General features: G+C 41.8%; 1 protein-coding gene across 2 annotated transcripts; it reads right to left on the bottom strand.

Moving 5' to 3' along the window:
• Positions 1-208: 208 nt before the first annotated feature.
• Positions 209-13081, bottom strand: LOC128753467 (circadian locomoter output cycles protein kaput-like). 2 transcript variants are annotated; one of them, XM_053855197.1, is made up of 20 exons: positions 13004-13081; positions 12770-12918; positions 12345-12436; positions 11809-11898; positions 11541-11661; positions 11084-11197; positions 10881-10999; positions 10685-10767; positions 10461-10567; positions 9044-9191; positions 8900-8975; positions 8603-8747; positions 8415-8512; positions 8092-8334; positions 7821-7979; positions 5891-6079; positions 5090-5283; positions 4869-4998; positions 4639-4773; positions 209-3067 (listed from the first exon to the last, which is right to left on the bottom strand). In XM_053855197.1, exons 1-20 carry the CDS (start codon positions 13033-13035, stop codon positions 2795-2797), a joined length of 2697 nt encoding a protein of 898 aa, XP_053711172.1. In that variant the 5' UTR covers positions 13036-13081; the 3' UTR covers positions 209-2794. The 2 variants fall into 2 exon arrangements, with proteins under 2 accessions (XP_053711172.1, XP_053711173.1); XM_053855198.1 differs by having other exon boundaries at positions 4639-4770.
• Between the last annotated feature and the right edge of the window lie 977 nt (positions 13082-14058).

Genomic DNA, 14058 nt, shown 5'->3' with positions numbered 1-14058 from the left:
ATAAATACACTCCCTGCTTATTTTAATACCTGTTATGTGAATGATTTCATTATTATTACACTATTTATTTAGTAATTATTTATTTCGCTCTCCAGAAGTTTAGCCCACTGGCCATTCCATGTCAAGCCAGCAACGTGTGAATCTGAGTGAAAGTAAACCACAAAAAAGCAGTGGTGCCTCTCCAACAAATCAGACAGAGTCACGAGAGTTTTACATAATATTTGCATCTGTCTTTAATTTTCAAATTGACCAAGAGGGAAGAAGGGTATAATAACTGCAAACATTTTTTGCTTTAAAATATTGAATAGTATTACATTTTACTTGGGAGGGTAGATAAAAAGGAGCACAGTTCAATAGCAGAAAGGATATACAGACATACAAACGGTACAGGTAAGCATAGCACCTTTTTACACTTAGCTGTTTGGGCAGAGGGGGGGCGCCTGTCTGTCGACGGTGATTCTCTCCTATATCCTACACCCAGAGTCTCTTTCCCAGCAGAAGACACCCGCCACGGTCCTTTCACCAACACAAGGGTCGAAACATTCAGAGCTCCTTTCGTAAAGAAAATGGAAGTGAAAATACTGAAACATTTGGGTGACTACAGTGGCACACGTTTGAACTACCCCTCATTTCCTTCATGAAAAACTCAACATCCATACGTCTCTTTTAAAAACAACTATACATTCTTTGGGCTGGGCGCCAGTGACACGCACACACACACACACGCACGCACGTGGCCAGGATCCTTGGGAGCCAAGTGTAGAGAGGAGATGCACTGACTGGGTGGAAGTCGACGACTAGAATCACTCGAGTAAACATCTTAGTGGGAAGGTCATTTGTATAGGGTCAGGCCCATCGATGGGGGAACATTTTATCAGAAACATCACTGGGAGTTTGAGCAGTTACACAATAGCAGCACCCACTTTGTACTCAGACCAAGACGTTATGCACGTCACCATAAGAGTTTTTCTGGTGAAAAAATAATGTGTCACAAGTGGCAGCTCAGTTACAGCATGCATACAAACACACTCCTTCCTCACACACACACGCACACACACATCCATATTCAAGTTGGACCACCCCTCACACAAGCTCTCAGAAGTCTGAGCCCGACTGCAGAGGAGGTTCCTTGAACACCACATTTAATTCTTTTTACTGCAACGTAAGAACTGATTGACTATCGCCAGGGGGAACTCACCCCCCGAGATATAGAAGAAGTAGGTTAAAGAAGAGGACACAGTAGTCTCACAGTGCACACACACACCAAGACACAGCTACACATTCACAATGCTCCAACCATCACACCAATCCGAGGCTTTTCTGTTTGATATGGCTTACATTTGTCGTACAAGAGCAACAGGAAATGTCAAGTCGACCGGCTCTACACCGCTGCATGGGAACTGAGAAGCTGAACTGCATGTGGATTTCTGAGGCCGAGGGAAGGAGGAGGAGACGGAGACGATGATGTCACAAGAGAGCCGGGAAGAATAAAGCAGACCACCTTTCGTCTCCAACGTGTCACCTCCAAACCAACGCCACAGTTGAAGACGGGGCTTTGCTCTTGCAGCATCATGGCACCCCTCTTCCTGCTTTAGTACTAGACTGAGGCAGACGCGAGAAAACCTTTCACAAACCTGAGAATACAAGTACCAACCAGCAACTTACTAAGACGGTTAGAGTAAGACAAGGTGTGTGGGTGGGTGGAGGGGGGGTCACTCGCGCGCACACACACACTCCCACACATGCACAGATGAGACACCCATGCTCACGCCGCGACACACAGATTGTACTCCCAAAAACACACACGAGCTCAAAGCATCACACCACAGTTACAACAACACGGGCTGACAGTGATTTAGTGTACACAACCACAAGTGCTAATGTTGCAGGAGGCTGAGGATTTGCTAATAATATGGTTCTCTTACTGTTCAAAAATAATCCCTTCTATGTACACACACACACACGCACACACTTGCATTATTAGGGGTAATATCTTGTTGGAAAATAGAATATATTTATATATATATATTTATATTTATATGCTTTTGAGTAGTCTTGTTTAAAACAAAAAACACATGATGTAATTGGCACTTGGAATCACCACTAACCTCTTACACATACAGTGATCATCGTGTACAGAATTCAGCTGAACTGTCATCAAGTTTCTCGCCAAACACACAATTTGTACTTGCAAGGTTAAAAAGACATTTCCGTCAAAGACACTGCGTTTCCAAAGCCGAGCCCTGCGGTCACCCAGCGGTGACTGAGCGTGATGTGGGACTTGTTCCAGAGGAAGGGAAAGGGGCGGAGTCTGTGAGAGACGTTCGACACTCCATCTGGGACCAAAATACACTTGACCAAAAAAGTAAAAATAATTCTTTCAAAAGCAACTAAGAAAAAAAACAGACAGGTATTCTTTTCATGCAGTCATATAAAATACTACTTCTGTTAGTCTGTTTGGAATATGTACACACATTTCTGTACAAGCTTGTCCACTTCCGTGCACCTTCCTGTCGCCGTTACCATGACGACACGGGGGAGCTCTGCATCTTTGTCCACTTTCAGAAATCGGAGCCCCTTCGTGACACTCCCCATCACAAGGAATGCAAATTCCACTGGTTGCCATGGCAACAATCCTGCGTGAGCTTCCTTAGTTTTCCTCGTCCTGTGAACCATCTGTCAGCGAGCAGGGAGCTTTTTTTTAGGGAAAAGAAATGTTTGTGCCACGTGAACTTAAAAGTGTGTGGCAGTCTGTTTTTCCCTGAATGGTAACGTTCACATGATACTGCAGACATCACTGTGGTTGGCTGCTGACACTGTCTGTTCTGTGCGACGAAAGAGCTTTTGCCTGTTTCTGTGGCTGCGGTTTGAGCTGCTGCTGGTGCCTCTGGTGGTGAGATGGTTGCTGCTGTTGCTGTTGCTGCTGTTGTTGTTGCTGCTGCTGCTGTTGCTGCTGCTGCTGCTGTTGTTGATGTGTTGTCTGGGTGAAAGGACCCTGTTGTTGAAGTGGGAAAGCTGCCTGAAGTATCAATTGTGTTGACTGCGTACTGTGGAGAAGTCGAGTGCCCTGACGGAGGCAAACACACGATAAAAGTTGGTGAATATTCATGGTACTTAGTGCTGATGTGGCTGATCACAGCTTCACTGAAACTAAGGCTGTCTATGCACCGGAATATTAGCCTCAGCCACTAAATTTAAGAGGGAAAATAGATCTTGTTCAATAAGCCGCAGGGTGCAGTGGTACAGTCTGCTTTGTAGAAAGGTCAGTGGTGCACCCGGGTTAAAAATGCACGAGGATCACTTCTAAACTAGGAGACTAACCCATGAAACAAAATGGGCGATGGGCATGTCTTCCATTTACATTAAAGTGCTCAGTCTCAGACAGTCCCAGCTGCTGCGTCTCTGCTGATTTAAGGTGAATAAAACGCCTGTGGTTACATCGGTTTGATGTGAAGAGGCTCAATATTCTGGCAGCATGATGCGCTTTTGCCTGTAAACATCCATATATTGGCCTTGTGGTTGTATAAACCGCAGGGTTCAGACCATGAGGAAAATAGCAGCAGCTATAGTCCGGACATTACGGTAATTACAAAAAAAAAAAAATACAAAAGCACTTCAAGTGCTGGATCCAGAAGGCGATCCAGATCACTTCCAAAACAGACTCATTTGTTCCTAGTCTCATTTCACTTACTTGCTGAAAATTTCACCCATATCTTTTCCAAGTTATTTTGCACAAAAAAACATAACCTCCTTGAGGTCCAGATTACTGGAGATTAATCATGCATAAACCTCCTTTTGCAGTGAACATTTTGCGGACATCAATGCCAGGTGCGCCACATCATACAGAGTGATGTCACAACCCAAAACATCCATGAAGGACACAAAATGAAGTTTAAAAAAAACTTCTCCACAGCATAGACTGCTCATCACAGGACCACTTCCACCCAGAAGTTTAAGAATGAAACATGAACAGATTCAACTTCAATATTAAAATTAGGGGTGGGACTCGATTAAAAAAAAATCTAGTAAGTTAGAGAATTCGTGATTCATTAATATCAAATAATCACAGTTTAATAGTATAAGAATATTCAATGTGAATGAATTTGGTATATTACTGAATCAAAGGAAGGACCCACACATATGCATTTAAACAATAAAATATGCATCAGTTTGACAATAGAACAATAAATCACCATGGTGGCTATATTCAAGTTTTTATATAACCTTATTTCAACTAAAGCTCTTTTAATGTCTAGAAAATATTGGTATAACAATTTCAATTGTATAAGAATTTCAAGTCCATTCAGAGTAGTGGAAACCCTGGGCACTGTGTAGTGAAAAACCTCCCTGAACAAAAGCAAACAGATGCTTTTGTTTGCTTTTGTTCAGGGATTCCTCCATGTTTGTTGTTGTTGTTATCATCCTAGCTGCCACGTGTCTTGTGATCAGTGTGATCAGTGGACCAGGAACTCCTGCACTGACAAAGGTTCCCTGTTGTCTGGAGAGCTAACTCCTAAATTAAATGAAAATTAAAAGTCCCACCACTAGTTAAAATGTAATTACTAATGAATCAATAATAAAACACGTAATGACTGAGAATGACTTCAGTCCAATCCCACCTCGCATGGAGTCACTTACCGGGAGAAACTGCTGTTGCGGCTGCTGACCCTGCTGACTGCCTTGGGCTACCACAGTGGTCTGGCTTTGGCCATCCGGCTGACTTGGCGGGGCTTGAGCAGGCTGCAGAGTTAGAGTTTGTGTCTGTCCTCCCTGCTGAGGAAACATGAGGGAATAACCATCAGTGACTGACAACAATCACTTGTTCTAAGAACTTCTACACTTCATAAAGTGACTGAAGGTGGTCTTACTTGTTGGTTGCCAAAGGGATTATAGGCGGTAACAACCTGCCCCATAAACATGGACGTGGGCACCATGACCGCACCACAGGCCATGGGAGCAGTTACAAGCTTCGTCACCAGCTGCTGTCCAGCTGGAAATCTGAACCATTGCGCAGAAAAATAAAGGTTAGTGGAAGAGGCATCTTGAATCCTGGGCAGCAGGTGGCAGCACGACCCAGACTGTCTCCTACCGGATCTGCCTGTCTTGAGTGAAAGTAGCCACAGCCGTTCCTTGCGGAGTGTTGTTCTGCGGCAAGCTGGTGCTGATCTGCAGGACGTTGGGTTGTCCCGGCTGAGAGATCATCATGGTGTTGTACAGCGGGGCGGGGACAGAGCCCTGGCTCTGCGGCTGGGCCTGGGGAGGTTGCTGGGGCTGGCGCTGGGTCTGAAGTCATGCCAAAAATGGTTAGGAACTCATGTGCACGTCCTCATTCCAGTTTAAGGCAAACAAATGCATAAAACTGAGATCAACATCAAGAATGAATGACAGTTTTTTTGCTGCTTTAGTGCAAGCTTCGATTTTATTGAACCTTTCGGAAAACCTGAGCCTAACTGGTTGCAATGTCAGTAATATAATGCTATAACAAAGATAAGGGGATACAGTTTAGCACGAAGCATCTCTGCAGTTCCACACTGACTCCACCTCACACCAAAGGCAACAGGTTTTTCCTCCTGGAGAATTTCAATCCACTTTCATCCAATTTCCTTCCATCTGGTGTTTGTTTCACCGATGAGTTGACATTTTTAACAGTCAGCAAACAGTGTAGCGTAAACGTGGTGACCTTGTATTGTATTATATTGTATTGTATGATGCAGCGGAAGTAGACATAAAAAGACTTTATGACCTGGACTTGGCCCTGGGGCACTTAGTTCGATCCAGAAGCAAAATCCATTACGCAACGTGTCCCTCCACTCTGGTATTACTACTAAGTCAGATCTTTCTCACGATCCTACAGACTCGCAGCTCCACTGACACTTCATTCATGTCCCACCTGTTGCAGGTTCTGTTGGGGGGCTGGGGGTGGGGGGGTCTGCTGCTGTATGGTGAGCTGCTGAGATCCTGAATGGATGGAATTCATCGCTGTCTGCTGGACCTGATTGGTCAGCGAGGCCGTGGGCTGGACCGAACCAACTTGGGGAAGCTGGACGTTCATGGCGCCACCCTGTTGTTGCAACAACATCTTAAAGATGAAAACACAGCTGTTATGGTGTGAACACATCAAAACAAAACCTTGTTTATTTTGATTGTAGTAAGGCCATCTCTCCATCATTGATAACCTCCCACTAAAAGCTGCAACACAATCACTCACTGACAAAGATGGAGACTGGTCTTCTGGTTGACTTGCTGCAGAGATGGCAGACTGAGAAAATGTGCTTCATCTAAAAGCTCCTCCAATGGAGTTCACTAATATGTTCTGAACCATGGGTTCTTAACCTTCTTAACAAATGGGCCCGGGGCCCATTCAAGGAATAGAACGGATTCATTACGCTTTACACGCAAACAAACCAAAACCTCATGAAATGACATGAAACCATGTGATGACTGCTAAGATATTTGTCATGGAAAAGTCCAACCAGCAGAAGAACAAGGTGCAAGTCATACTCATCAGATTTACTAAAGAAGAAAAGAAAAAACATACACTTGATGCAAACTGTTGAGAAAATGGAAAAACCTAATAAAATGGATATAATCAATCCATGTCTAAATATCATAACATAAAAATAACGTATTATATTTGAACTCGATAGAAGATATAAGTTAGTGTAATTGAAAGTATTAAACTGTTTTTAAAACAGCTTCAACAGGTGCTTTCGTGAACAGTTTCACAGTATCACAGATTTGCAGCTGTCAAGTCAATTCAGTGACACACTACTGCCGCCATACGTGGCTGATGTATTAAACAGCAGAGAGGTGTAAAACAAAAAACTTTTAGCGGCTCGCGGCCCAACCATGGGCCCTGGCCCCATGGTTAAGAATCAATGTTCTAAAGAACATCCAAAGACACAGTGCTAATCCACCAAACCCAAAAGTATCTGAGCTGATACCCACACTAGGAATAGGGCATCCAGAAATGAGAGACCTTAGACATATTAAGGAAGGATTTCTGCAGTGAATTGGGTTAGAAGTTCAGTATGGAGTAGAAGGTGTCACAGAAACATTAGAGATGACCCCATAACAACAACAACATTAGTGGGTCGTGATGCAAAAATAAAAGAGCAGCCTCTTCATTTTGTGTCAGGAGACAGAATTTCATACACTGAAGTGTGTGACCTCATGACCGATATCTATGGTGCACTACATGTGATTCTTTTCATGGAGATTAGACAAATTAAGTTGGATGTTTGTTATTACTTTTTTTTTCAATAGATCAGAACATCTATAATTATATTGCACTGTTTCAAATAAACATCAGGGTCCAACCACTTGGAACGGAATGTGACCAACCAAAACACAATCCGACTTCCAAGAAAGCAAAGGGAGGAGTCTGGACTTTTATTGAATTGATGACAATGAAAACACCATCTTTTAATTCTGAGAAGTAAATCTCATTCTACTCTGCCTCATGTGTTCTCATCAGCAGCCAGGCTCTTCACAGTCCAGCAAGCATTTTCTTTTTTTATAGAGATTACATTTACATACATTAGAAGTTGTGACCTTTTATATAATATGGAAAGGGGCTGCAAACACCTCCACTCATGAAACGTTCAGGACTTTCATAAAAGGACTGTTTGAGAATAAGCACATTAAACAAGCACATTGTAATGTCAGGATTGAAACAAAGCCAAAGCACTTCAATTCGAACAAGAAAATAAACTGGGGGAATGTACACTTATGATGCCTAATAACTTGGGACACTAGTCTTGTTGGATTGGCGGCACATGAAAGATTCTGGAGCAACTGTTTAGCTGAGTGTAGCTAACCTGGAACCCTTGTCCCTGGACTCTCTGCAGCTGCTCTTGAATGTGTCTCAGCTCCTCCTGCTGCCGCTGAATGTTGGCCTGTATCATTCTGGTTCTCTGTTCCAGCTGTTCCTTTAGATGCTGCATGGCATTGACTTGTGCAGAAAATTCCATTACCGGCTGCAAGCGCAAACAAACAAGCTTATTAAGACGGCCACCAAAGTGCGGGCAACAAGACAAGTTATGAAATTGCAAACTGTATTATAGTGAGACCAAATGTGCTCTGGCCTACCTGTACATTCGTCTGCATTTGCTGCTGTTGTTGTTGCTGCTGCTGTTGTTGCTGCTGCTGTTGTTGTTGTGGTTGCTGTTGTTGTTGTGGTGGTTGCGGCTGCTGTTGCTGCGGCTGTTGTTGTTGCTGCTGCTGCTGTTGTTGCTGTTGGTGTTGGTGTTGCTGCTGTTGTTGGTGTTGCTGCTGCTGCTTAACCATCATAGCCGGAGTTGCACTCTGACCAGTCGTCTGAGAACTCATGGACTAGAAATACGGAGAACATTTTGTGAGCTAAGCACATCGACCCTGCTCTTTGTTAGGTCCTACAGTCTACCCCGTTGTACCTGGCTGCTGATGGACGAGCGACGTTGAGATGTCATTTCCATGGTGGAGGCCAGTGACTGGCGGGGTGGAGTGGCTGTGTCCATGTGGAGCTTCGAGGCTGTTGAATTCAAATATTCCAGCATCATAGCTCATTATTTCATCCCACATTGACATTTGACAGTTAAGTCACATCTTGTGTCAAACATACAGGTGCAGGTGTTGTCAGACACATGCGACGAAGATTTGCGGGAACTGCGCGATGACGTTGAAGGTGTTTGGCTGTGGTCAAAACGCTCAAGCGCCTCTTTTAAGCTTGACGTGTTTAGCTGGGACTCCGACCCAGAATCTTGACTCTGACAGCAAAGGAAACGGAGAATTACACAAAGAAATGAGCAGAGGGAACAGAGAACGCAATCAAAAGTGCGGGTATTCAACTGAACAAAAACTTCTATTTGAGGTTGTTTCTGACCTCTCCAGTTGACCGGTTCTGACTGTAACTTCTCACCTTATCTACTGGAACCTCTGGGTTTGATTCTTCGATACCCAGCTCTCGCCGCTGTTCCGCTCTCACCTCTGCATAGCTACAATGACAAGGTTGAAGTCAGGTGTACAAATCATGTCGGACACATAGACACTGTCAACAGCGTACCTGACAACTGTGTGTGTGCAGACAATGAATTCAGGACGGGAGTTCCACTGGTGATAGGTGATGTAGTAGTGTGTCTGGAGCCAAATCCACTGTTGACCTTTCGTCAGGAAACGGTAGTAGCAAGATTTCCCTTTGCCATACTGCATCACTGAAAGAAGAGAAAGTAAATTGGTTTTGATACAGCAGTTCTGGCATTAAAAAAGTACCCCAGCTGGTGGAATACAGTTTGAGAAATGATTACATTACTATGTAAAATGCCAAACAGATATAAACTCACCACATGAATTACATGTGAAGAAAAAAACTTAGCTGTGCCTGTGAGAAACCAGTGGTTGCATGTGGAAAAGAAAACCCACACCTTTACCCGTGACAGACACAAATAGAGAGTCTCCGTGCTTCTACGAATATGTGTGTCTCATAGTCTGTATTTGTCTCTTGGGCTCTCTGTGTTTGTCTTACCATATTTTTGAATGAAACACGAAGAGCGTTATACATTATAATTACCAGCTTTGACATTCTTTTCAGCAGTCTTACAAAAAAGAAAGAAAACATAAGGTCAATAGAAATATGCTTTTGTAATGTTAAAAAAAATCTCTCTAAATAACAGTTAATTTCTATTTTGACAAATGTACATGGAATAGCAAAAAATAATACCCCCCACCGTTTCTATCCTTAGCTCACTGAACAAGACAAATATTCCTATCAGGATAACAAAGTAGATATGACAGCTCCTAATGCAGGATTCTCAATCTGGTCCACAAAAAGGTGGCTGTGGGAGCAAGGCTTTGTTGCAACCAATCAAGAACACACAGTTTCACCAGTCACTGTCAGTCTGGTGCTGCTTGTATGTCTATAAGCAGCCATCTAGCTGAGCAGCTTGAGCCCCTGGTTCTTATGGAAAATGGCAAGTATCTGACAAAGACCAAGAGAGTCAAGGTCCAACCATAGTGACAATATGTTCAGCATTTCCCTCAGCATTATACAGTTAAGACAGCCATGTTGACTCCTTCCTCATGAGGAAAAAAAATGTCATATCACAACAGCAGATGTAGATCGGTCTGGAAATATTAACGCAATATGTTTGTCACGCTCGCTCTGCCAAACTCAGTCTCGCACACCCACAATTTAACCCCCAAAAACCTGGAAGAACACAGTCAGTGATGACAATGAGAAACAAAGGTTCTACAACTCAGAAACCTGATAAAGTTCTTTTTTTATTTATGATATATTTAACCATGATTCATCTAAATTAATTCCATAGCAACCTTGTGATTAATCTCACAGTAGTGTGTATTTATTCTTCATTAAACTGAAGTACGTTTGTCTTTAACATGTCGTTACACCGGCAGAACTCTGAAAACTCACTGTAGCCCTTTCAAGTTGTCTGTGGAAGTTACATTTAACTTTGAGCACTCACAGTGTTCATGGCATTTGGCCAGTGTCTCCAGGTCATCGACATGGTAATAATCGTACCCTGACGTCCCCAGAACCTCGAATGGCAGATAGCCAATGATTGGTGGAGCTCTGCGAGGGGAAAACATTAGACATGGTCAAACCGAATTGCACTGGGTTTTAACTGAATTCTGCAACAGATTGAAATAAAAAATGTCAGTGACAGTGAGTACTATGGTGTTTATTTACCTATGATCTAAAAACAGAAACTTCCATTCAAGGCTGTGTCTCGAGGTGAATTCTTCATTGGGCTCTTCTACTGTGCACATCTCCTGTAGAATAGAACGCACAAAAAGAGAGAGCAAAATGAAGGAAAGATTTTACACTGTTGCTTTCATTTCATACACAATAGATAAATGATGGCAAACGAAAAGTCTGTAACCACCTTAATGAACTGAGGTTTGGCGAGTCGGACAGTGGCTACAAAGCACACCTGGTCATCAAAGGCAGGCTGTAGTGATCGCTGCAAAACCCCTGCCAGACCGTTCCTGGTTATGTTAGGAACTGGACAAGAGCAGAAGTAGTTTAAAAGGTGAAGAAGCCCCTTGCAATGTAAAGGCATATTGAGATGATATGATTATTGCTTACCATTGCTAAGGGACTTGAAGTTTCCAATAAACTTAACATATTCATAGACAGGGGGGTCCTTAGGGTCAATTGACCCTCGAAGCATATGGCAGCAAAACTCCAAGTAGTTTTTACCTGGTTAAAAAAACAGCAAACGTTTGCTTATACAACTATATTAACAAAGTAAATTAATTCAGTCAAAATAATTAAAAATCACACGTCATTGTTGAACAAACAAGCAGAGCAGTTAAATACAGACTCATTATTTGAGCACTCAAGGATAATTTGTACAGATTAATTTTTCCCAAAAAGATTGTTTAGCTCCTGAGTTAGTCTTAAAATCAGGCATGACTAGATGCTTCATTGTATGACATGAAACTCAACTCTAACCTCTATTAAAAGTCTAAAGCAGCTGATATATGCAGCAACCCAAAAGACATTCGTCAAATCAAAAACTCAAAAATGAAGAGTTACTTACTCTTAAAATAATCTGAGCCAAGGCTCTCTGTGTCACCAGGGTGTGTAGACAAAGTTTTGTAGACATCAGAATGTTCACCGACGGGGAGGAAGTTTAGCAAGTTCTGGTCTACCAAGTCAGCCTGGGCGGAAAACAGAAAGCACTTTAGGCTCCGTTGTCAACTCTCACACGAGCTAGCCGCCTAAATATCAGGACGAACCATTCAAGCGCATTGGAAAAAAAAAGAAAACAAATATTCAATTGGAAAAATGAAAAACAGTTGACTTACCGGAAAGTGTTCTAGCAAGGAAGTGACACTCTCAGAGACGTAAAGGATGTTGCCATCAGTCATTATTGCTATGAAGAAGCCATCAAGGGCCTATGAAAGCAAATATTAGTTAGACTTATTCTATTATACCATTAAATATAAAGAGTTGACATGGCAGCTTCATAATAGACCAGACTTATTTTCTGTCAACAAATATTTTGAGAGGAATCAATCGTCACTTCCCAACATGCTGACACGACTTTATTAATGTACATTTAGAGAATGCTTTTAGAGATATATCAATGACTCATTGGGAACTGAGGCAAAACTAATGTCAGAAATAAACACAGGTAAAACTTTGTATTCAGGATATAAAGCTGGCTGTAAATTTGTAGCTACAAATGTGAAACATCTATTTCGCTTGTCAGACAATGACAACCAGATGTCACCTGGAACTGAACATAGAACTTTCCTAATGTTGCTGCAGTCAAACGTTGTCCACATTGACTTCTAGTTCTACATCTGCTAAAGATTCAGATTGAATCAGCGTCCCTCACCTCAAGCATCAACTGGGTAAACTCCTCGTTGCTGAGAAAAGGTGGCTTCCAGTCCTGCCTAATCTCACAGGACTCGGACTGAGCTGCGATTTCTGAAGTGAAGCAAACATTATTTTTTCTTTTAATCTCCAATTCAGAAAACAAAAGGGTCTGTTCAGTGTAAAATGAAGTTACTGCAGGTTACAAAAAGGTATTGACAGCGCAAAGATCAGAGGGAAAAGAAGACAGTTTAACAGAGATAACAGTCTAGAAACAAGATAAGATAAATTCAAGCGTTGAATATCCTAAACTATTAACAGTTACATTTAATTACATTTAAATGTAAAGCAATATCGAGAAAACAAGTGTTACACAGTACTTATTACAAGAGTGGGATATGTGTAAGATCTAGGCCAGAAAACAAGTGTTAATAAATCAGTGTTGACCTTTGTGTTTACACAGGAAGTCAATGCTCTTCTGTAAGATGGTGGATTTATCCATCTTTCTGGTGTTGCCGGGCAACATTGTGCCCAATTCCTTGATGAGGACATTGAATTGGTCTCGTCGTTTCTTCTCCGACTTGTTACGGGACACTCTGCAAATTCATGCATGGATTAATATAGAATTGACTTGGACTAACTTGTGCTTTCATTTCAGACAGGGGGGGGTATTTTGCTCACCGTTTTGCTTTGTCTTTCTCATCTTCTTCCATGAACCCATCGAAGATGCTACAATCATCCCTGGGGGACAAAAATGTCATTAGCCAACTGTGTTTTCCGGAGAGATACATAGACAGCTAATATTGAGACTATTATACTGCATACTGGGAGTAACATTTTTACACCAAAATGACTTGATCTCAACTATTTCTCTGACTACTTTCAGAACTCTTATTATTAATTCCCTTACTTCTTCAACAAATTAAAGTCAACGGGTCTTGAAATCACATAAATATTCTCATGTGTATACAAAGACACATGGAAAACTACTGTGGATTTATCACAGTATCTCTGGATCTAACGGAGCCAGCGTATTATTTACACCTAAATAATCTGCATTCCCATACTGCACCCATAAGTGGTGCTCACTAAGAGGGTCTCAACATACCCTATGCTTGATGTCATGGCGGCGGTTTATCAGGGCTGTGGCTGCAGTGACTTGCTCTTTAGGCGTGAGGTAGGCATTTGGAAGGCCACCTAAAATGTAAGTTGGTGAAACAAAGTTATGTACAGTATTTACTTGATGAATAGGAGGAGCAATAGACAATATGGAAAACATAGAATGTGTATATCCACATCCAGCGACATTATGTAGAATGTACAATGCAAACAAAAACACTGTAACAAAGCAAAATTCTTGGAAAAAAATGTAAAATTGTAATGACAACATTTTGGCGCATAAAAGGCTTTTAAATTGATTTATTATTTTACAGTATTTTATTTCCAATGAAAGCTATATATATCAATGATTAAAGAAGAACACTTTGGAGTTTTCCACCAAATGCAATTATTAACACATCATCACCAAAATTGTTCTTGGCCATAGTTGTTTATATTGAATTCTTATATCAACCTCAATGACACAGATAAATATGTTCCTTTCTTTGATCAAAACATCATGTTTTTGTATTTTACAAAAATCTTTGGAATCCTTTAAGAAGAACGTGCCCAATTCCAAAATAGGCTTTGATCATTACTGGCATAAATGTGCACCTGGATAATGTTGTCTGTGTATT

The sequence above is a fragment of the Synchiropus splendidus genome, chromosome 2 (genome assembly GCF_027744825.2).
Source record: "Synchiropus splendidus isolate RoL2022-P1 chromosome 2, RoL_Sspl_1.0, whole genome shotgun sequence".
Lineage (NCBI taxonomy): Eukaryota > Metazoa > Chordata > Actinopteri > Syngnathiformes > Callionymidae > Synchiropus > Synchiropus splendidus.
Note: the sequence above shows the minus strand (reverse complement) of the source record. Positions and strands in the feature narration are given on the sequence as shown.